The following is a 20,978-nucleotide window of genomic DNA, read 5'->3' as shown; positions in this document are numbered from 1 at the left end:
CTCCGTCAGCTTGTTACCGGTGTTTAATTACTAATTAATTACAGCCCCCCCCCCCCAGCATTATCAGTGCGGAACCGGCCGGGAGCAGCGCCAAAAACACCCCAAACGCCACAAAAGTACCTCAAAACCAGACCCCCAAAGCACTAACACCCCAGAACCACACAGAAACACCCCAAAAACACCTCCAAAACATAGCCCAACACCCCCAGACCACAACACCCCAAAACCAAACACCCCTAAACAAATCACCCCCAAACCACACACAAATCCCCCGAAACCGTATCCCAAATCATGAACATCCCCAAAACACGCAAGAACACCCCAAAATGTACCCAAATGCAGCCAAATCACACAGAAACGCCCCCAAAACACCTCTAGAACATAGCCCAACACCCCCAAACCAGATCTCAACACCGCAAAAACACATAAAACACCCCCCAAACCACACACAAATCCCTCCAAAACCGTATCCCAAATCACACAGAAACCACCAAAACAAGCAAAAACACCCCAAAAAATGTACCCCAACACAGCCAAACCAAACACCCCAAAAACACCTCCAAAACATAGCCCAACACCCCCAAACTACAACTCAGCATCCCAAAGACACACAAAAGAGCCCCAAAACAAAAATCCCAAAATCATATCCCAAATCACACAGAAACGTTCCAAAAACACACAAATATACCCCAAAAATGGACCGCAATGCAGCCAAAACACACAGAAACACTCCCAAAACACCTCTGAAACACCCAACACCCCTAAACTACAACTCAACACCCCAAACACACAAAAATACCCCCAAAACACAGACAAATCCCCAAACCATATCCCAAATCACACAGAAACATCCCAAAAACACACAAAACCACCCCAGAAATGTACCCCGACACCCCCAAACCACACAAAAACACCCCAAAACCCCACAGAAAACACCCCCAAACCACCCCAAACCCCTCCAAACAAGTTGGGGACAGGATGCGCCCTTGAACCGAGGGAAACCAGGCGATGTTGTTTTTGGGGATTTCAGTAAAGCTTTCGACACAGTTTCTTGTAGGATCCTACTGGAGAAAATGCCCAGTATAGAGCTAAAAAATCATAATTTGATGTGTAAATAATTGGCTGAGGGGCAGGGCTCGAAGGGTCGTGGTGAACGGGGCCGCATCAGAGCCCGTCATCAGTGGGGTCCCCCAGGGCCCCATTTTGGGGCCAGTTCTCCTCAATAAGTGATTTAGACACAGGACTAAGAGGGGTTTTGAGTAAATTCACTGGTGGCACAGAACTTGGAGGGGTTTTAGCTGAAAGTAAGAGATGGGCAGCCTTGAGCTGGCAGAAGCAAGGAAAATAAGGGATAAAAAGTAAAAAACAAGGAGAAAAACAGCTCCAGGCTGAGCCTTTTGCTCATTAAGGGTCATTAACGTATTAAAAATCACACCCGTCAAAATGCTAATGTGGGATCTGTGTGTCCCGCCCCCCAGCTCAGTAGAGATGAGTTAGGTGAGCTGGAACAGCCGACCAAAAGTGCCCCAAAAGACTTTTCACCAGTTTGCTGGGTGTAAATGACGCGGGTTTGGGTCAGAGGGGTGCTGGCTTTGCAAAAAGATCGCTGAGTACCTGACTCTGCAGAGCTCTATAATTAATTTTTTAATTAAAAGACCTCCGGGTGGATTCCGTGCACCCTTTGCAGTGCGATGCTGCACGGGCCCTGCAGCTGCAGGGGAGCGTGCGATGGAACAGGGGAGTGTGCAAGGGGGCAGGGGAGTGTGCAAGGGGGCAGGCAGGAGAGCATGCAACAGAACAGGGGAGCGTGCAAGGGAGTAGAGGAGTGTGCAAAGCCAGCCACGGAGCGTGATGCCAGCATGAGTGGGCAACGGAGCGAAGGAACATGTGAATGAAGCCAGCACGAGTGTGCAAAATGTGAGAAACTAAGTTGTGTTTTTGCAGTAGAGAACTATTCTGTATTCTAAGGTAGCTGTGTAGTCATAACAAGGACAAATGCTACGTAGATAAGTGGACAGGAGAAGGCCTCGCTGTTCCAAAATAAGGCAGAAGCTTGAGAAAAACAGGATGAGCCGTGTGGGAACAGTAAAACAAAGCTCACAGGTTCTCAAAACATAAGAAAGGAGGAAAAAAAAGGGAAAAGGGAGAAATTAAAGGGTTGAAAACCAGAAGAATTGTACAAATATGGTATAGAGGAGCGTGGAGTAGCTTGTGAACCTGTAGTACTCAGCCAATGAGGAAACAGGGGAGGAGATCAGGTGTCGGGTAATAGGGAATAAAAGGTTGTGGTATATTTACTGTAACGCACTCCCAATGGGCAGGGCGCCCGCCATTGCAATCGCGAATAAAATAGCTTCACAGAAGATCCCGTCTGAAGAAAATTATTTGAGATTTTTCTCGCACAAAGCCAACAGGAGCGTGCAAGGCAGCGTGCAAAGCCAACCCGAGTGTGCAAAGCAGCGGGGCCGGGGCGCTTTGGGCGGCGGCGGGACTCGAACCCGCGGCCCCGGGCGCCCCTCCCCGCCCGCTGGCCCCGCCCCCTCCGGCCCCGCCCCCTGCTGGCCCCGCCCCCCCAGAGGCGACCCCCGCGGGCGGGGCTGGGCCGGCGCGCGGTAGCGTGGCCGAGCGGTCCAAGGCGCTGGATTTAGGCTCCAGTCCCCGCGGGGACGTGGGTTCGAATCCCACCGCTGCCAGCGGGGCGCCGCCCCCATTTTGTGGCCCCCACCGAGGCCAGGGGACCCCCAAAGCACGAAGGGGGCCTGGGGGGGGCATGGGGCTGCCCTAAAGGGGGGGACCCCGGGGAGGAAGGGGGGCAGGGGTGCCCAGGAGGAAAAGGGGCAGTGGGACGCCAGGGAGAAATAGGACTGGGGGGACCCCGAGCCCACTGATCCCCCCAAAACAGGCACAGACGAAGCTGAAAATTAGTAAAACCTTTATTTTTCCCAAAAGTGAAGTTACAATCGTTTTCCCCAAGTACATCAAAGAACCGAAGTGAAGGGGGGCGAGGGGGTAAAGGACCCCCCCTGCCCCCAAAGCCACCACTGTGGGGTTCCCACATCCCTCCCCCCCCCCTTAATTCCCCCTAATTAACTACCAACACCCATAAATTACACCTGGCCCAGAACCAGCGGCCCCACGGGGACGGGGGGCCACAGCCCTGGCCCCCAGGGACAGGGGAAGCCTCCCCTGCCCGCGCCCCCCACTTGGGGGGCAGCCCCCCAGCCCGCGGCCCCCGGCTCAGTTGTCCTCGTCGCTGTCGTCGGGGCTGATGGCGGGGCTGGTGAGGCTGTAGGTGGGCGACGTGGGGCTGTAGCCGGGGGACGTGGGGCTGTAGGTGGAGCCCTTGGGGCTGGTGGGGCTGTAGGTGGGCGAGGTGGGGCTGTACTTGGGGCTGGTGGGGCTGTAGGTGGGGGACGTGGGGCTGTACTTGGGGCTGGTGGGGGTGTAGACGGGCGAGGTGGGGCTGTAGGTGGGCGAGGTGGGGCTGTACTTGGGGGTGGTGGGGCTGTAGGTGGGGGACGTGGGGCTGTATTTGGGGCTGGTGGGGCTGTATTTGGGGCTGGTGGGGCTGTACTTGGGGCTGGTCGGGGTGTACTCGGGGGAGCTGGGGCTGTAGCTGGGGCTGGTCGGGGTGTACTTGGGGCTGGTGGGGCTGTAACTGGGGCTGCTGGGGCTGTAGCTGGGGCTGCTGGGGGTGTAGGTGGGCGACTGCGGGGTGTAGCGGGGGCTGGATGGGGAGTAACTGGGGCTGGTGGGGCTGTAACTGGGAGAGGTGGGGCTGTAGCTGGGGGACGTGGGGCTGTAGTTGGGCGAAGTCGGGGTGTAGTTGGGGCTGGTCGGGCTGTAACTGGGCGAGGTGGGGCTGTAACTGGGGCTGGTCGGGGTGTAGTTGGGCGAGGTGGGACTGTAGTTGGGGCTGGTTGGGCTGTAGCTGGGCGAGGTGGGGCTGTAGCTGGGAGAGGTTGGGCTGTAACTGGGAGAAGTGGGGCTGTAGCTGGGGGATGTCGGGCTGTAGCTGGGAGAAGTGGGGCTGTAGCTGGGGGATGTCGGGCTGTAGCTGGGAGAAGTCGGGCTGTAGCTGGGGGATGTGGGGCTGTAGCTGGGCGAGGTCGGGCTGTAACTGGGAGAAGTGGGGCTGTAACTGGGAGAAGTGGGGCTGTAACTGGGAGAAGTCGGGCTGTAGCTGGGCGAGGTGGGGCTGTAGCTAGGAGAAGTCGGGCTGTAACTGGGAGAAGTCGGGCTGTAGTTGGGGCTGGTGGGGCTGTAGCTGGGGGACGTGGGGCTGTAACTGGGCGAGGTGGGGCTGTAGCTGGGGCTCTGCGGGGTGTAGCCCCCGGGCGAGCGGGGCTCGTAGGCGGGCGAGGTGGGGCTGTAGCTGGGGGACATGGCGCCGCCTGCGGAGGAGGAGGAAGAGGATGAAGAAGAGGAGACCCCGGGGGGGACGGGGGGGTCCCATGGCCCCCCCGGGGCAGGGGGCACTCACCTGGGGAGGGGATGTAGGGGCTGGAGGGCCCCGGGGAGCCCGGGGAGCCGGGGGTGGGCGACCAGGCGGGCGAGTAGCCGGGGCTGAAGCCGCTGGCGTCCGAGGCGGCGCTGGGGGAGAAGCCGGCCCCCCCGGGGGTCATGCCGCTTCCTGGGGGGGGCACAGAGAGGGGTGAGCGCGGGGGGAGCACCCGGGGGGGGGGCGCAGAGCCCCGTGCCCCCTCCCAAGACACCCCAGGGACTCACAACGAGTTCCTGAAGCGCCCCGCTCCCCTTGCACCCTGTCTGCCCATGGAGCCCCCACCCGTTAATTCCCCCCCCATTAACCCCCAGTGCCCCCCAGCAGGGCCTGGAGACCCCCAATAACCCCCCCCCCCCCAGACCCTGAACCCACCCCAAAGCCCCCTCGCAGCCCCCCAGAGCTGCCCCAGGGACCCCAAGAGCCCCCCAAGTCCACCCCCATGGCCACCAAGGGCTGTGCCCAAGCCCCCCAGCCCCCCCCCAACACCCCCCAGCCCCCCCCCCCCCCGGGGTCCCGGGCACCCACCGACACTGGGGGACCAGGCCCCGTAGGCGGGGGTGGCTCCCTGGTTCCACGGGGTCATGGCGGGGGACATGGCCCCCATGGGGCTGGGCGCCGAGCCGAAGAACATGCCGGTGGCTGCGGGGGGAGCGCCGTCAGCACGGGGGTGTCGCCCCCCTTGGGGGCACGGGGACACCCCGTGGACCCCGGAGTTTGGGGGGGCCCCAGCGTTCGGGCCAACCCCAACCCCACTGCAAGGACCCAGATGTCCGGGCCACCCCCATCCCAACCATGGGGACCCCAACGTCCGTGTTCCTTGGGGACCCCCATGTCCAGGCCACCCCAATCCTGACCCTGGGGACCCCCCTGTCCAGGACCCCCCAACCCCAGGACCCCCCACATCCAGGCCCCTTGGAGACCCTGGTGTCCAGGTCACCCTGATCCCAACCAAGGGGACCCCAACATCCAGGTCCCTTGGGGACCCCAATGTCCAGCTCCCCCAGTCCCAACCGAGGGGTCCCCAACGTCCAGGTCCCTTGGGGACCCTGGTGTCCAGGCCACCCCAATCCCAGCCAAGGGGACCCCAACATCCAGGTCCCTTGTGGACCCCAATGTCCAGGCCCCCTCCAACCCCAACAAAGGGAACCTTGATATCCAGATCCCTTGGGACCCCAATGTCCAGGTCACCCCATTCCCAAACACGGGGACCCCACCGTCCAGGTCCCTTGGGGACCCCAGTATCTGCCCCCCCACAACCCCAGCTCCAGCCCCCCCACCCCCAAGCACCCCAGACCCCACCCAAACCGACCTCAAAGCCCCCCTCACCCGCTCCCTCTGCCCCATCCCCATCCCCCAAAGCCCCCCGGGACCCTTTGGGGGACCCCTTGGGGACCCTTTTGGGGACCCCCACCCCGCCCGGGGGGGTCACTCACAGCCGCCCACGCCGAGGCCGGGGATGGCGCTGGGGATCTCCATGCCGTGCTTGCACTTCTCGGCGTCCAGCAGCAGGTCGAAGCAGCCGGTGCCGGCGGGCGCCAGCTGCCCCAGCATGATGTTCTCCGACACCCCCTTCATGGGGTCGCTCTCGCCGTGCGCCGCCGCCTCCATCAGCACGTCCACCTGAAACGGGGGGGGGGGGGGGGGACCCCGAAAATCAGACCCCGGGGGGCACCCTCATATAGGGAACGGGGGGGTGAAGGGGGTGGGGTCCTTAAATCCAGCCCCAAAGGGGCCGGGGTGCTCCCAGTGGGGCGGCCCCAAAACCACCGCGGTGTTTGAAATCCCGTTACGTAAAGGTGAGACCCCAAAACGAGCCCAGCGCCCCCACATCCAGCCCAGGAGCCCCCCAAGTTCAACTAACCCCCCCATAGGGAACGGGGGGGTGAAAGGGGTGGGGTCCTTAAATCCAGCCCCAAAGGGGCCGGGGTGCTCCAAGACCCCTGAACCCCCCCCTCCAGCCCCATCCCCACCCCATAGGACCCCTGCCCCTCCTCCTGCCCCATTTGCCCCCCCAGTCCCATTCCCAGTCCCCTGCAGACCCATTCCCACCTTGCAGCCCCCCAAATGCAGCCCCCATCCCCAGCCCCATCCCCACCCCGTAGGACCCCTGAATCCCCCCCCATCCCCATCCCCATCCCACTAGGACCCCCCAAATCCTGCCCCTAGCCCTGCTCTCACCCCGTAGGACCCCCAACCCCCCCCCCTCAGCCCCATCCCCACACCTTAGGACCCTGAACCTCTCCCCAGCCCCATTCCCAGTCCCCTCCCCATTCCATAGGACCCCCGAACCCCCCCCTCCAGCCCCTTCCCCACCCCGTAGGACCCCGAAATCCCTCCCCTCCAGCCCCATCCCCACCCCGTAGGACCCCTGAACCCTCCCCAATCCCATTCCCAGCCCCGCTCCCACCCCGCAGGACCCCCAACCCCCCCCCGCAGGACCCCCAGCCCGCCCCGCAGGACCGTCTCCTCGAAGGAGCACTTCATGAGGGGCCCGGTGTCCTGGCGGTTGACGCCGTGGCGCGTGATGGCCATAAGGTGCCCGCGGGACGTCATGGTGTCGCACAGCAGCGCCAGGTGCCGGTAGTTGACGTAGGAGCCGTCGAAGGAGATGACGTGGTACAGCTCGCGCTCCAGCGCCTTGCGCACCGCCTCGATGCCCAGCACCTGCGGCACCCAGGGGTGCTCCGAGTCACCCCGAGGCTCCGCATCCCCCTGCTCACAGCTCCCTGCGCACAGCCTCGGGCACCCAGGGGTGCTCCAAGTCACCCAAGGGGCTCCGCACCCCCAGCTCACAGCTCCCAGACACCGCCTCGGGCACCCATGGGTGTTCCAAGTCACCCCAAAGGCTCCACAGTCCCCCTGTGTACTGCCTCGATGCCCACCACCCGCTGCACCCAAGGGTGCTCAGCCACCCATGCTCCAGGAGCCCACCAGGGCACCACCCATGGGTGCTCTGAGTCACCCCAAGGCTCTGCATCCCCCCGCTCACAGCTCCCACCCAGCACCTGAGGGCACCCATGGGTGCTGAGCCACCCCCAAGGCTCTATGTGCCCATGCTCACAGCTCCCTGTGCACCACCAGGGCACCCATGGGTGCTCCAAGTCACCCCAAAGGCCCTATACTCCCCAGTGCACCGCCTCGATGCTCAGCACCTGCAGGGCACCGATGGGTGCTGAGCTACCCAAGGGCTCGGGGCACCCATGCTCCAGGAGCCCTCCAGGGCACCCACGGGTGCTCTGAGTCACTCCAAAGGCTCTGCACCCCCCCCCCCCCCCGTGCACCGCCTCAGTGCCCAGCACCTGCCACACCCATGGGTGCTGAGCCACCCCAAAGGCTCAGGCCACCCACACTCCAGGAGCTCACCGGGGCACCCATGGGTGCCCTGAGTCACCCCCAAAGCCCCCTCCCGCTCCTAGCTCCGTGCCCAGCACCAGGGGGGCACCCCGAATCCAGGAGCCCACTGGGGCACCCATGGGTGCCCCGAATCACCCCAAAGGCTCGGAGTACCCCCACTCCTGGAGCCTGCGGGGGCACCCATGGGTGCCCTCAGTCACCCCCAAAGCCCCCCCCCTGCTCCCAGCTCCGTGCCCAGCACCAGCGGGGCACCCACCCTCCAGGACCCCACCGGGGCACCCATGGGTGCCTTGAATCACCCCAAAGGCTCGTGTCACCCCAACTCCCGGAGCCCGCGGGGGCACCCATGGGTGCCGCCCCACTCACGGTGAAGATCTCCACGATGTCGTTGGAGGTGGTGCGCACGGGGTCCACGTCCTTCTCGCTCAGCACCCGCATGAGGCTGACGCCGTCGGTCTCCAGGATCCACTCCTGCAGCGCCTTGAACTCGCCGTCCTCCGTGATGATGATCTTCTTCTTGTTGTCCGTCTGCGGCAGGTGCATGTACACCTGGGGGGGGGAAAGGGGGGTCAGCGGCACCCATGGGTGCCCTCTGGGGGGGGTTGGGGGGCACCCCGGGCACCCCAGGGACTTCGTGGATGGATACAGGGGGGCTGAGCTGGGGCTGCTGCGTGGAGACCTTCAGGTGCTCCTTGGGATCCAGGAAGGGCAGCGGGATGCACTGAGCACCCATGGGTGCTACTGGGGACCCGGGGAACACCCCAGGTGCAAAAGCACCTCACTGGGTTCCCATAGGCACCGCCACAAGCACCCATGGGTGCTCCCAGGAACCCAGAACATCCCAGGCACCCAAGAACCTTTTGGGGTTCCTATAAGCACCACCACGAGCACCCATGGGTGCTGCAGGGGACCCAGGGAACACCCCAGGAACCCAAGAACCTTTTGGGGTTCCTATAAGCACCACCACAAGCACCCATGGGTGCTGCTGGGGACCCAGGGAACACCCCAGGTGCACAAGCACCTCACAGGGTTCCTATAAGCACCACCATGAGCACCCATGGGTGCTGCTGGGGACCCAGGGAATACCCCAGACCCCCAAGAACCTTGTGGGGTTCCTATAGGCACCACCACGACCACCCATGGGTGCTGCTGGGGACCCAGGGAACACCCCAGAGCCCCAAGAACCTTGTGGGGTTCCTATAGGCACCGCCACAAGCACCCATGGGTGCTCCCAGGTACCCAGAAGAACATCCCAGGCACCCAAGCACCCTGTGGGGTTCCTATAGGCACCGCCACAAGCACCCATGGGTGCTCCCTGGTACCTGGAGGAACATCCCAGGCACCCAAGCACCCTGTGGGGTTCCCACAGGCACCCCCACAAGCACCCTCGACCTCCTAAAGGTTCCATTTGAGACCCCTATGCACCCCCAGACACCCACAGAGGCTTTGTGCGCCCACGGGTGCTCCCCAGCCACCCGCAGCAGCACCCTGCGCCCCCACACCCCCTCGGGTGCATGTCCTGAACCTCCCGGACCCACCCCGTGGGGTCCTCCGTGCACCCCCAGGGACACGAGGGGCACCCAGGGGCGCCCCCAGGGACATGAGGGACACCCAGGGGCTCCCCAGGGACACGAGGGGTGCACCCATGGGTGCTGCCCGGCCCCGCACCTTGCTGATCTGCTCGATGCCCTGCAGCGTCATGTCGGTCAGCATGTTGGACTCGATGCAGCGCAGGAAGACGTCGTCGTCCATCTTGTCCACCACCTCCTCCTCCTGGGGACACGCGGGGGGGTGACGCCCTGCCTGGCAACCCCCCCCCGGCACCCAAGGGTGCTGCCCCCACCCCCACCCTGACCTCCTGCATCTTGTTCTCGTCGCTGTTCATGATGCGGATGCGCAGCACCAGCTTCTCGGCGTTGTCGTCGTTGAAGATGCAGTTCAGGTCGTCCCCGAAACCTTAAAAAATAGGAGGGGGGGGTCACCAGGGTGTTCCCCCCAGCACCCATACAGGACCTCCGGGGTACCCCCAGCGCCCTCCAGGCTCACCCCTGGGTGCCCCTGAGGTCCCTGTGGTGCTCTTCGTGTCCCCTGGGACTCCCTGGTGCCCCCCGCGGTCACTGCAGGACCCCGCCCCAGCACCTCTCGGACCCCCAAAATCCCCCCCAGCACCCACGGAGCGCATCCAGGACCCCCCCCAACGCCCCTCGAGACCCTCTGGACACCCCCCCTGCCCCCCCAACATCCCCAGGTGCCCCGAGTGTTCCCCCCGGGACCCCAACGCCCTCCGTGCCTCCCAAGCCCCCCCCAATAGTCCCCCAAAGGCCCCCAAAAGCTCCCCAAAATTCTCCCAACACCCCCAAACACCCCAACACCCCTCGGCTCCCCCCCAAAGCCTCCCAACTCCCTCCCAACGCCCCCCCAAATCCCAACACCCCCAAATCTCCCCCAAATATGCCCTGATGCCCCCCAAACCTCTCCCAATGACCACCACCAACCGCAAACCTCCCCCAAGTCACCCCCAAGACCCCCAAACCTCCCTAATATTCCTCGATGCCCCCAAATCTCCCCTAAATTCCCCCAAAGGTCCCCCCAACGCTACCCCAAACCCACAACACCCCAGGGCCCCCACATCGCCCCCACGCCCCCAAATCCTCCCCAAACCTCCCCCAATGCACCCCAAAGCGAACCCACCCCCCCCAACGCCCCCCACATCTGCCCCAAACCTCCACCAGCGTTCCCCGAACGCTACCCCCATGTCCCCCCTACTAATTATCATCTACCTCCCCCCTACTAATTATCTCCCCCCAGACTAATTATCATCTATCTGCCCCCTACTAATTATCTCCCCCCATAGTAATTATCTCCCATCTCCCCCCATACTAATTATCTCCCCCCAGACTAATTATCTCCCCCCAGACTAATTACCTCCCCCCATGCTAATTACCTCCCCCCATGCTAATTACCTCCCATCTCCCCCCAATACTAATTATCTCCCATCTCCCCCCATACTAATTATCTCCCATCTCCCCCCATACTAATTATCTCCCATCTCCCCCCATACTAATTATCTCCCATCTCCCCCCATACTAATTATCATCTATCTCCGCCCATACTAATTATCATGTATGTTCCCGCATACTAATTATCATCTATCTCCCCCATGCTAATTATCTCCCCCCATGCTAATTATCTCCCCCCAGGCTAATTATCTCCCCCCAGGCTAATTATCTCCCCCCAGGCTAATTATCTCCTATCTCCCCCCAGACTAATTATCTCCCCCCAGACTAATTATCTCCCATCTCCCCCCAGACTAATTATCTCCCCCCAGACTAATTATCTCCCCCCAGACTAATTATCATCTATCTCCCCCCGTACTAATTATCATCTATCTCCCCCCGTACTAATTATCATCTATCTCCCCCCGTACTAATTACCATCTATCTCCCCCCATACTAATTATCTCCCATCTCCCCCCATACTAATTATCTCCCCCCACACTAATTATCTCCCATCTCCCCCCAATACTAATTATCTCCCATCTCCCCCATGCTAATTATCTCCCCCCATGCTAATTATCTCCTATCTCCCCCATGCTAATTATCTCCCCCCATGCTAATTATCTCCCCCCAGGCTAATTATCTCCCCCCAGGCTAATTATCTCCCCCCATGCTAATTATCTCCTATCTCCCCCCAGACTAATTATCTCCCCCCAGACTAATTATCTCCCATCTCCCCCCAGACTAATTATCTCCCCCCAGACTAATTATCTCCCCCCAGACTAATTATCATCTATCTCCCCCCGTACTAATTATCATCTATCTCCCCCCGTACTAATTATCATCTATCTCCCCCGTACTAATTACCATCTATCTCCCCCCATACTAATTATCTCCCATCTCCCCCCATACTAATTATCTCCCCCCACACTAATTATCTCCCATCTCCCCCCACACTAATTATCTCCCATCTCCCCCATGCTAATTATCTCCCCCCATGCTAATTATCTCCTATCTCCCCCCAGACTAATTATCTCCCCCCAGACTAATTATCTCCCATCTCCCCCCAGACTAATTATCTCCCATCTCCCCCCGTACTAATTATCTCCCATCTCCCCCCGTACTAATTACCATCTATCTCCCCCCGTACTAATTACCATCTATCTCCCCCCGTACTAATTACCATCTATCTCCCCCCGTACTAATTACCATCTATCTCCCCCCGTACTAATTACCATCTATCTCCCCCCGTACTAATTACCATCTATCTCCCCCCGTACTAATTATCTCCCATCTCCCCCCGTACTAATTATCTCCCATCTCCCCCCGTACTAATTATCTCCCATCTCCCCCCGTACTAATTATCTCCCATCTCCCCCATACTAATTATCTCCCATCTCCCCCATACTAATTATCTCCCCCCAGACTAATTATCTCCCATCTCCCCCCACACTAATTATCTCCCATCTCCCCCCAGACTAATTATCTCCCCCCAGACTAATTATCATCTATCTCCCCCCGTGCTAATTACCATCTATCTCCCCCCGTGCTAATTACCATCTATCTCCCCCCGTTCTAATTACCATCTATCTCCCCCCGTTCTAATTACCATCTATCTCCCCCCACACTAATTATCTCCCATCTCCCCCATACTAATTATCTCCCCCCACACTAATTATCTTCTATCTCCCCCCACACTAATTATCTCCCATCTCCCCCCACACTAATTATCTCCCATCTCCCCCCACATTAATTATCTCCCATCTCCCCCCACACTAATTATCTCCCATCTCCCCCCACACTAATTATCTCCCCCCATACTAATTATCTCCCATCTCCCCCCATACTAATTCTCTCCCCCCGTACTAATCATCTCCCATCTCCCCCCGTACTAATTACCTCCCATCTCCCCCCATGCTAATTATCTCCCCCCATGCTAATTATCATCTATCTCCCCCTACTAGTTATCATCTATCTCCCCCCACTAATTATCATCTATCTCCCCCCAGACTAATTATCATCTATCTCCCCCCATACTAATTATCATGTATGTTCCCGCATACTAATTATCATCTATCTCCCCCCAGGCTAATTATCTCCCCCCAGGCTAATTATCTCCCCCCAGGCTAATTATCTCCCCCCATACTAATTATCATCTATCTCCCCCCATACTAATTATCATCTATCTCCCCCCATACTAATTATCATCTATCTCCCCCCACTAATTATCATCTATCTCCCCCCACTAATTATCATCTATCTCCCCCCATACTAATTATCATCTATCTCCCCCCCATACTAATTATCATGTATGTTCCCGCATACTAATTATCATCTATCTCCCCCCAGGCTAATTATCTCCCCCCAGGCTAATTATCTCCCCCCAGGCTAATTATCTCCCCCCAGGCTAATTATCTCCCCCCAGGCTAATTATCTCCCCCCAGGCTAATTACCATCTATCTCCCCCCATGCTAATTATCTCCCATCTCCCCCCAATACTAATTATCTCCCATCTCCCCCCATACTAATTATCATCTATCTCCCCCCATACTAATTATCATGTATGTTCCCGCATACTAATTATCATCTATCTCCCGCATGCTAATTATCTCCCCCAATGCTAATTATCTCCCATCTCCCCCCAGACTAATTATCTCCCATCTCCCCCCGTACTAATTACCATCTATCTCCCCCCGTATTAATTACCATCTATCTCCCCCCGTACTAATTACCATCTATCTCCCCCCGTACTAATTACCATCTATCTCCCCCCGTACTAATTACCATCTATCTCCCCCCATACTAATTATCATCTATCTCCCCCCATACTAATTATCATGTATGTTCCCGCATACTAATTATCATCTATCTCCCGCATGCTAATTATCTCCCCCCATGATAATTATCTCCCATCTCCCCCCAGACTAATTATCTCCCATCTCCCCCCCTACTAATTACCATCTATCTCCCCCCGTACTAATTACCATCTATCTCCCCCCGTACTAATTACCATCTATCTCCCCCCGTACTAATTACCATCTATCTCCCCCCACACTAATTATCTCCCATCTCCCCCCCTACTAATTCTCTCCCCCCACACTAATTATCATCTATCTCCCCCCGTACTAATTACCATCTATCTCCCCCCACACTAATTATCTCCCATCTCCCCCCATACTAATTATCTCCCATCTCCCCCCATACTAATTATCTCCCATCTCCCCCCATACTAATTATCTCCCATCTCCCCCCATACTAATTATCTCCCCCCGTACTAATTATCTCCCATCTCCCCCCAGACTAATTATCTCCCATCTCCCCCCAGACTAATTATCTCCCATCTCCCCCCAGACTAATTATCTCCCATCTCCCCCCAGACTAATTATCTCCCCCCAGACTAATTATCATCTATCTCCCCCCGTACTAATTATCATCTATCTCCCCCCGTACTAATTATCAGCTATCTCCCCCGTACTAATTACCATCTATCTCCCCCCATATTAATAATCTCCCCCCACACTAATTATCTCCCATCTCCCCCCACACTAATTATCTCCCATCTCCCCCATGCTAATTATCTCCCCCCATGCTAATTATCTCCTATCTCCCCCCAGACTAATTATCTCCCCCCAGACTAATTATCTCCCATCTCCCCCCAGACTAATTATCTCCCATCTCCCCCCAGACTAATTACCATCTATCTCCCCCCCTACTAATTACCATCTATCTCCCCCCCTACTAATTACCATCTATCTCCCCCCTACTAATTACCATCTATCTCCCCCCCTACTAATTATCTCCCATCTCCCCCCACACTAATTATCTCCCATCTCCCCCCACACTAATTATCTCCCCCCGTACTAATTATCTCCCATCTCCCCCCATACTAATTATCTCCCCCCATACTAATTATCTCCCCCCATACTAATTATCATCTATCTACCCCCATACTAATTATCATCTATCTCCCCCCACTAATTATCATCTATCTCCCCCCACACTAATTATCTCCCATCTCCCCCCACACTAATTATCTCCCATCTCCCCCCACACTAATTATCTCCCATCTCCCCCCACACTAATTATCTCCCATCTCCCCCCACACTAATTATCTCCCCCCATACTAATTATCTCCCATCTCCCCCCATACTAATTATCTCCCCCCGTACTAATTACCTCCCATCTCCCCCCTTGCTAATTACCTCCCATCTCCCCCCTTGCTAATTACCTCCCATCTCCCCCCTTGCTAATTACCTCCCATCTCCCCCCTTGCTAATTACCTCCCATCTCCCCCCTTGCTAATTACCTCCCATCTCCCCCCTTGCTAATTATCTCCCCCCTTGCTAATTATCTCCCCCCATGCTAATTATCTCCCCCCATGCTAATTATCTCCCCCCATGCTAATTATCTCCCCCCATGCTAATTATCTCCCCCCAGGCTAATTACCATCTATCTCCCCCCATGCTAATTATCTCCTATCTCCCCCCAGACTAATTATCTCCCATCTCCCCCCAATACTAATTATCTCCCATCTCCCCCCAATACTAATTATCTCCCATCTCCCCCCATACTAATTATCATCTATCTCCCCCCATACTAATTATCATCTATCTCCCCCCATACTAATTATCATCTATCTCCCCCCATACTAATTATCATCTATCTCCCCCCATACTAATTATCATGTATGTTCCCGCATACTAATTATCATCTATCTCCCCCCATACTAATTATCATCTATCTCCCCCCATACTAATTATCATCTATCTCCCCCCATACTAATTATCATCTATCTCCCCCCACTAATTATCATCTATCTCCCCCCACTAATTATCATCTATCTCCCCCCACTAATTATCATCTATCTCCCCCCATACTAATTATCATCTATCTCCCCCCATACTAATTATCATCTATCTCCCCCCATACTAATTATCATCTATCTCCCCCCCATACTAATTATCATGTATGTTCCCGCATACTAATTATCATCTATCTCCCCCCAGGCTAATTATCTCCCCCCAGGCTAATTATCTCCCCCCAGGCTAATTATCTCCCCCCAGGCTAATTACCATCTATCTCCCCCCAGGGTAATTACCATCTATCTCCCCCCATGCTAATTATCTCCCATCTCCCCCCCATGCTAATTATCTCCCATCTCCCCCCAGACTAATTATCTCCCATCTCCCCCCAATACTAATTATCTCCCATCTCCCCCCAATACTAATTATCATCTATCTCCCCCCATACTAATTATCATCTATCTCCCCCCATACTAATTATCATCTATCTCCCCCCATACTAATTATCATGTATGTTCCCGCATACTAATTATCATCTATCTCCCGCATGCTAATTATCTCCCCCCATGCTAATTATCTCCCATCTCCCCCCAGACTAATTATCTCCCATCTCCCCCCAGACTAATTACCATCTATCTCCCCCCAGACTAATTACCATCTATCTCCCCCCAGACTAATTACCATCTATCTCCCCCCGTACTAATTACCATCTATCTCCCCCCGTACTAATTACCATCTATCTCCCCCCACACTAATTATCTCCCATCTCCCCCCCTACTAATTCTCTCCCCCCACACTAATTATCATCTATCTCCCCCCGTACTAATTACCATCTATCTCCCCCCACACTAATTATCTCCCATCTCCCCCCACACTAATTATCTCCCATCTCCCCCCACACTAATTATCTCCCATCTCCCCCCACACTAATTATCTCCCATCTCCCCCCATACTAATTATCTCCCATCTCCCCCCATACTAATTATCTCCCCCCGTACTAATTATCTCCCATCTCCCCCCAGACTAATTATCTCCCATCTCCCCCCAGACTAATTATCTCCCATCTCCCCCCCTACTAATTACCATCTATCTCCCCCCCTACTAATTACCATCTATCTCCCCCCCTACTAATTACCATCTATCTCCCCCCTACTAATTACCATCTATCTCCCCCCTACTAATTACCATCTATCTCCCCCCCTACTAATTACCATCTATCTCCCCCCTACTAATTATCTCCCATCTCCCCCCACACTAATTATCTCCCATCTCCCCCCACACTAATTATCTCCCCCCATACTAATTATCTCCCATCTCCCCCCATACTAATTCTCTCCCCCCGTACTAATTATCTCCCATCTCCCCCCATACTAATTATCTCCCCCCATACTAATTATCATCTATCTACCCCCATACTAATTATCATCTATCTCCCCCCACTAATTATCATCTATCTCCCCCTACTAATTATCATCTATCTCCCCCCACTAATTACCATCTATCTCCCCCCATACTAATTATCATCTATCTCCCCCCACTAATTATCATCTATCTCCCCCCATACTAATTATCATCTATCTCCCCCCCATACTAATTATCATCTATCTCCCCCCAAAACTAATTATCATCTATCTCCCCCCAGGCTAATTATCTCCCCCCAGGCTAATTATCTCCCCCCAGGCTAATTATCTCCCCCCAGGCTAATTATCTCCCCCCAGGCTAATTATCTCCCCCCAGGCTAATTATCTCCCATCTTCCCCCCATGCTAATTATCTCCCATCTCCCCCCCATGCTAATTATCTCCCATCTCCCCCCCATGCTAATTATCTCCCATCTCCCCCCATACTAATTATCATCTATCTCCCCCCATACTAATTATCATCTATCTCCCCCCATACTAATTATCATGTATGTTCCCGCATACTAATTATCATCTATCTCCCGCATGCTAATTATCTCCCCCCATGCTAATTATCTCCCATCTCCCCCCAGACTAATTATCTCCCATCTCCCCCCAGAATAATTACCATCTATGTCCCCCCGTACTAATTACCATCTATCCCCCCCGTACTAATTACCATCTATCTCCCCCCACACTAATTATCTCCCATCTCCCCCCCTACTAATTCTCTCCCCCCACACTAATTATCATCTATCTCCCCCCGTACTAATTACCATCTATCTCCCCCCACACTAATTATCTCCCATCTCCCCCCATACTAATTATCTCCCATCTCCCCCCATACTAATTATCTCCCATCTCCCCCCATACTAATTATCTCCCATCTCCCCCCATACTAATTATCTCCCCCCGTACTAATTATCTCCCATCTCCCCCCAGACTAATTATCTCCCATCTCCCCCCAGACTAATTATCTCCCATCTCCCCCCAGACTAATTATCTCCCCCCAGACTAATTATCATCTATCTCCCCCCGTACTAATTATCATCTATCTCCCCCCATACTAATTATCATCTATCTCCCCCGTACTAATTACCATCTATCTCCCCCCATACTAATTATCTCCCCCCACACTAATTATCTCCCATCTCCCCCCACACTAATTATCTCCCATCTCCCCCATGCTAATTATCTCCCCCCATGCTAATTATCTCCCATCTCCCCCCAGACTAATTATCTCCCCCCAGACTAATTATCTCCCATCTCCCCCCAGACTAATTATCTCCCATCTCCCCCCAGACTAATTACCATCTATCTCCCCCCCTACTAATTACCATCTATCTCCCCCCCTACTAATTACCATCTATCTCCCCCCTACTAATTACCATCTATCTCCCCCCCTACTAATTACCATCTATCTCCCCCCCTACTAATTATCTCCCATCTCCCCCCACACTAATTATCTCCCCCCATACTAATTATCTCCCATCTCCCCCCATACTAATTCTCTCCCCCCGTACTAATTATCTCCCATCTCCCCCCATACTAATTATCTCCCCCCATACTAATTATCATCTATCTACCCCCATACTAATTATCATCTATCTCCCCCCACTAATTATCATCTATCTCCCCCTACTAATTATCATCTATCTCCCCCCACTAATTACCATCTATCTCCCCCCATACTAATTATCTCCCATCTCCCCCCACATTAATTATCTCCCATCTCCCCCCACACTAATTATCTCCCATCTCCCCCCACACTAATTATCTCCCATCTCCCCCCACACTAATTATCTCCCCCCATACTAATTATCTCCCATCTCCCCCCATACTAATTCTCTCCCCCCGTACTAATCATCTCCCATCTCCCCCCGTACTAATTACCTCCCATCTCCCCCCTTGCTAATTACCTCCCATCTCCCCCCTTGCTAATTATCTCCCCCCATGCTAATTATCTCCCCCCATGCTAATTATCTCCCCCCATGCTAATTACCATCTATCTCCCCCCATGCTAATTATCTCCCATCTCCCCCCCATGCTAATTATCTCCCATCTCCCCCCAATACTAATTATCTCCCATCTCCCCCCATACTAATTATCATCTATCTCCCCCCATACTAATTATCATGTATGTTCCCGCATACTAATTATCTCCCATCTCCCCCCATACTAATTCTCTCCCCCCGTACTAATCATCTCCCATCTCCCCCCGTACTAATTACCTCCCATCTCCCCCCATGCTAATTATCTCCCCCCATGCTAACTACCATCTATCTCCCCCCGTGCTAATTATCATCTATCTCCCCCTACTAATTATCATCTATCTCCCCCCACTAATTATCATCTATCTCCCCCCACTAATTATCATCTATCTCCCCCCATACTAATTATCTCCCATCTCCCCCCATACTAATTATCTCCCATCTCCCCCACACTAATTATCTCCCCCCACACTAATTATCTCCCATCTCCCCCCACACTAATTATCTCCCATCTCCCCCCACACTAATTATCTCCCATCTCCCCCCACACTAATTATCTCCCATCTCCCCCCACACTAATTATCTCCCATCTCCCCCCACACTAATTATCTCCCATCTCCCCCCACACTAATTATCTCCCATCTCCCCCCACACTAATTATCTCCCATCTCCCCCCACACTAATTCTCTCCCATCTCCCCCCACACTAATTCTCTCCCCCCGTACTAATTACCTCCCATCTCCCCCCGTACTAATTACCTCCCATCTCCCCCCGTACTAATTACCTCCCATCTCCCCCCGTACTAATTACCTCCCATCTCCCCCCTTGCTAATTACCTCCCATCTCCCCCCTTGCTAATTACCTCCCCCCTTGCTAATTACCTCCCCCCTTGCTAATTACCTCCCCCCATGCTAATTACCTCCCCCCATGCTAATTATCTCCCCCCATGCTAATTATCTCCCCCCATGCTAATTATCTCCCCCCATGCTAATTATCTCCCCCCATGCTAATTATCTCCCCCCATGCTAATTATCTCCCCCCATGCTAATTACCATCTATCTCCCCCCATGCTAATTATCTCCCATCTCCCCCCACACTAATTATCTCCCATCTCCCCCCAATACTAATTATCTCCCATCTCCCCCCAATACTAATTATCTCCCATCTCCCCCCAATACTAATTATCTCCCATCTCCCCCCATACTAATTATCATCTATCTCCCCCCATACTAATTATCATCTATCTCCCCCCATACTAATTATCATGTATGTTCCCGCATACTAATTATCATCTATCTCCCGCATGCTAATTATCTCCCATCTCCCCCCAGACTAATTATCTCCCATCTCCCCCCATACTAATTATCATCTATCTCCCCCCATACTAATTATCATCTATCTCCCCCCATACTAATTATCATCTATCTCCCCCCATACTAATTATCATCTATCTCCCCCCATACTAATTATCATCTATCTCCCCCCACTAATTATCATCTATCTCCCCCCATACTAATTATCATCTATCTCCCCCCATACTAATTATCATCTATCTCCCCCCATACTAATTATCATCAATCTCCCCCCCATACTAATTATCATGTATGTTCCCGCATACTAATTATCATCTATCTCCCCCCAGGCTAATTATCTCCCCCCAGGCTAATTATCTCCCCCCAGGCTAATTATCTCCCCCCAGGCTAATTATCTCCCCCCAGGCTAATTATCTCCCCCCAGGCTAATTATCTCCCCCCAGGCTAATTATCTCCCCCCAGGCTAATTATCTCCCATCTCCCCCCCATGCTAATTATCTCCCATCTCCCCCCCATGCTAATTATCTCCCATCTCCCCCCCATGCTAATTATCTCCCATCTCCCCCCAATACTAATTATCTCCCATCTCCCCCCAATACTAATTATCTCCCATCTCCCC

The 20,978-nt window shown here is 54.9% G+C and overlaps 1 protein-coding gene across 1 annotated transcript in view; it reads right to left on the bottom strand.

Moving 5' to 3' along the window:
• Positions 1-2,915: 2,915 nt before the first annotated feature.
• POLR2A (RNA polymerase II subunit A) overlaps positions 2,916-20,978 on the bottom strand; it is a 56,999-nt gene continuing 38,936 nt past the window's right edge. The window contains 8 exon segments of the mRNA XM_080609218.1: positions 2,916-4,394; positions 4,484-4,633; positions 5,030-5,143; positions 5,938-6,124; positions 6,965-7,168; positions 8,225-8,407; positions 9,527-9,631; positions 9,714-9,814. Coding sequence (XP_080465344.1) covers positions 3,238-4,394; positions 4,484-4,633; positions 5,030-5,143; positions 5,938-6,124; positions 6,965-7,168; positions 8,225-8,407; positions 9,527-9,631; positions 9,714-9,814 — 2,201 coding nt within the window. The 3' untranslated portion in view covers positions 2,916-3,237.

This window comes from Anser brachyrhynchus, assembly GCF_964034855.1.
Source record: "Anser brachyrhynchus genome assembly, contig: SCAFFOLD_398, whole genome shotgun sequence".
In the NCBI taxonomy this organism is placed as follows: Eukaryota; Metazoa; Chordata; class Aves; order Anseriformes; family Anatidae; genus Anser; species Anser brachyrhynchus.
The sequence above is the reverse complement of the archived record's forward strand: the minus strand, read 5'-3'. Positions and strand labels throughout refer to the sequence as shown.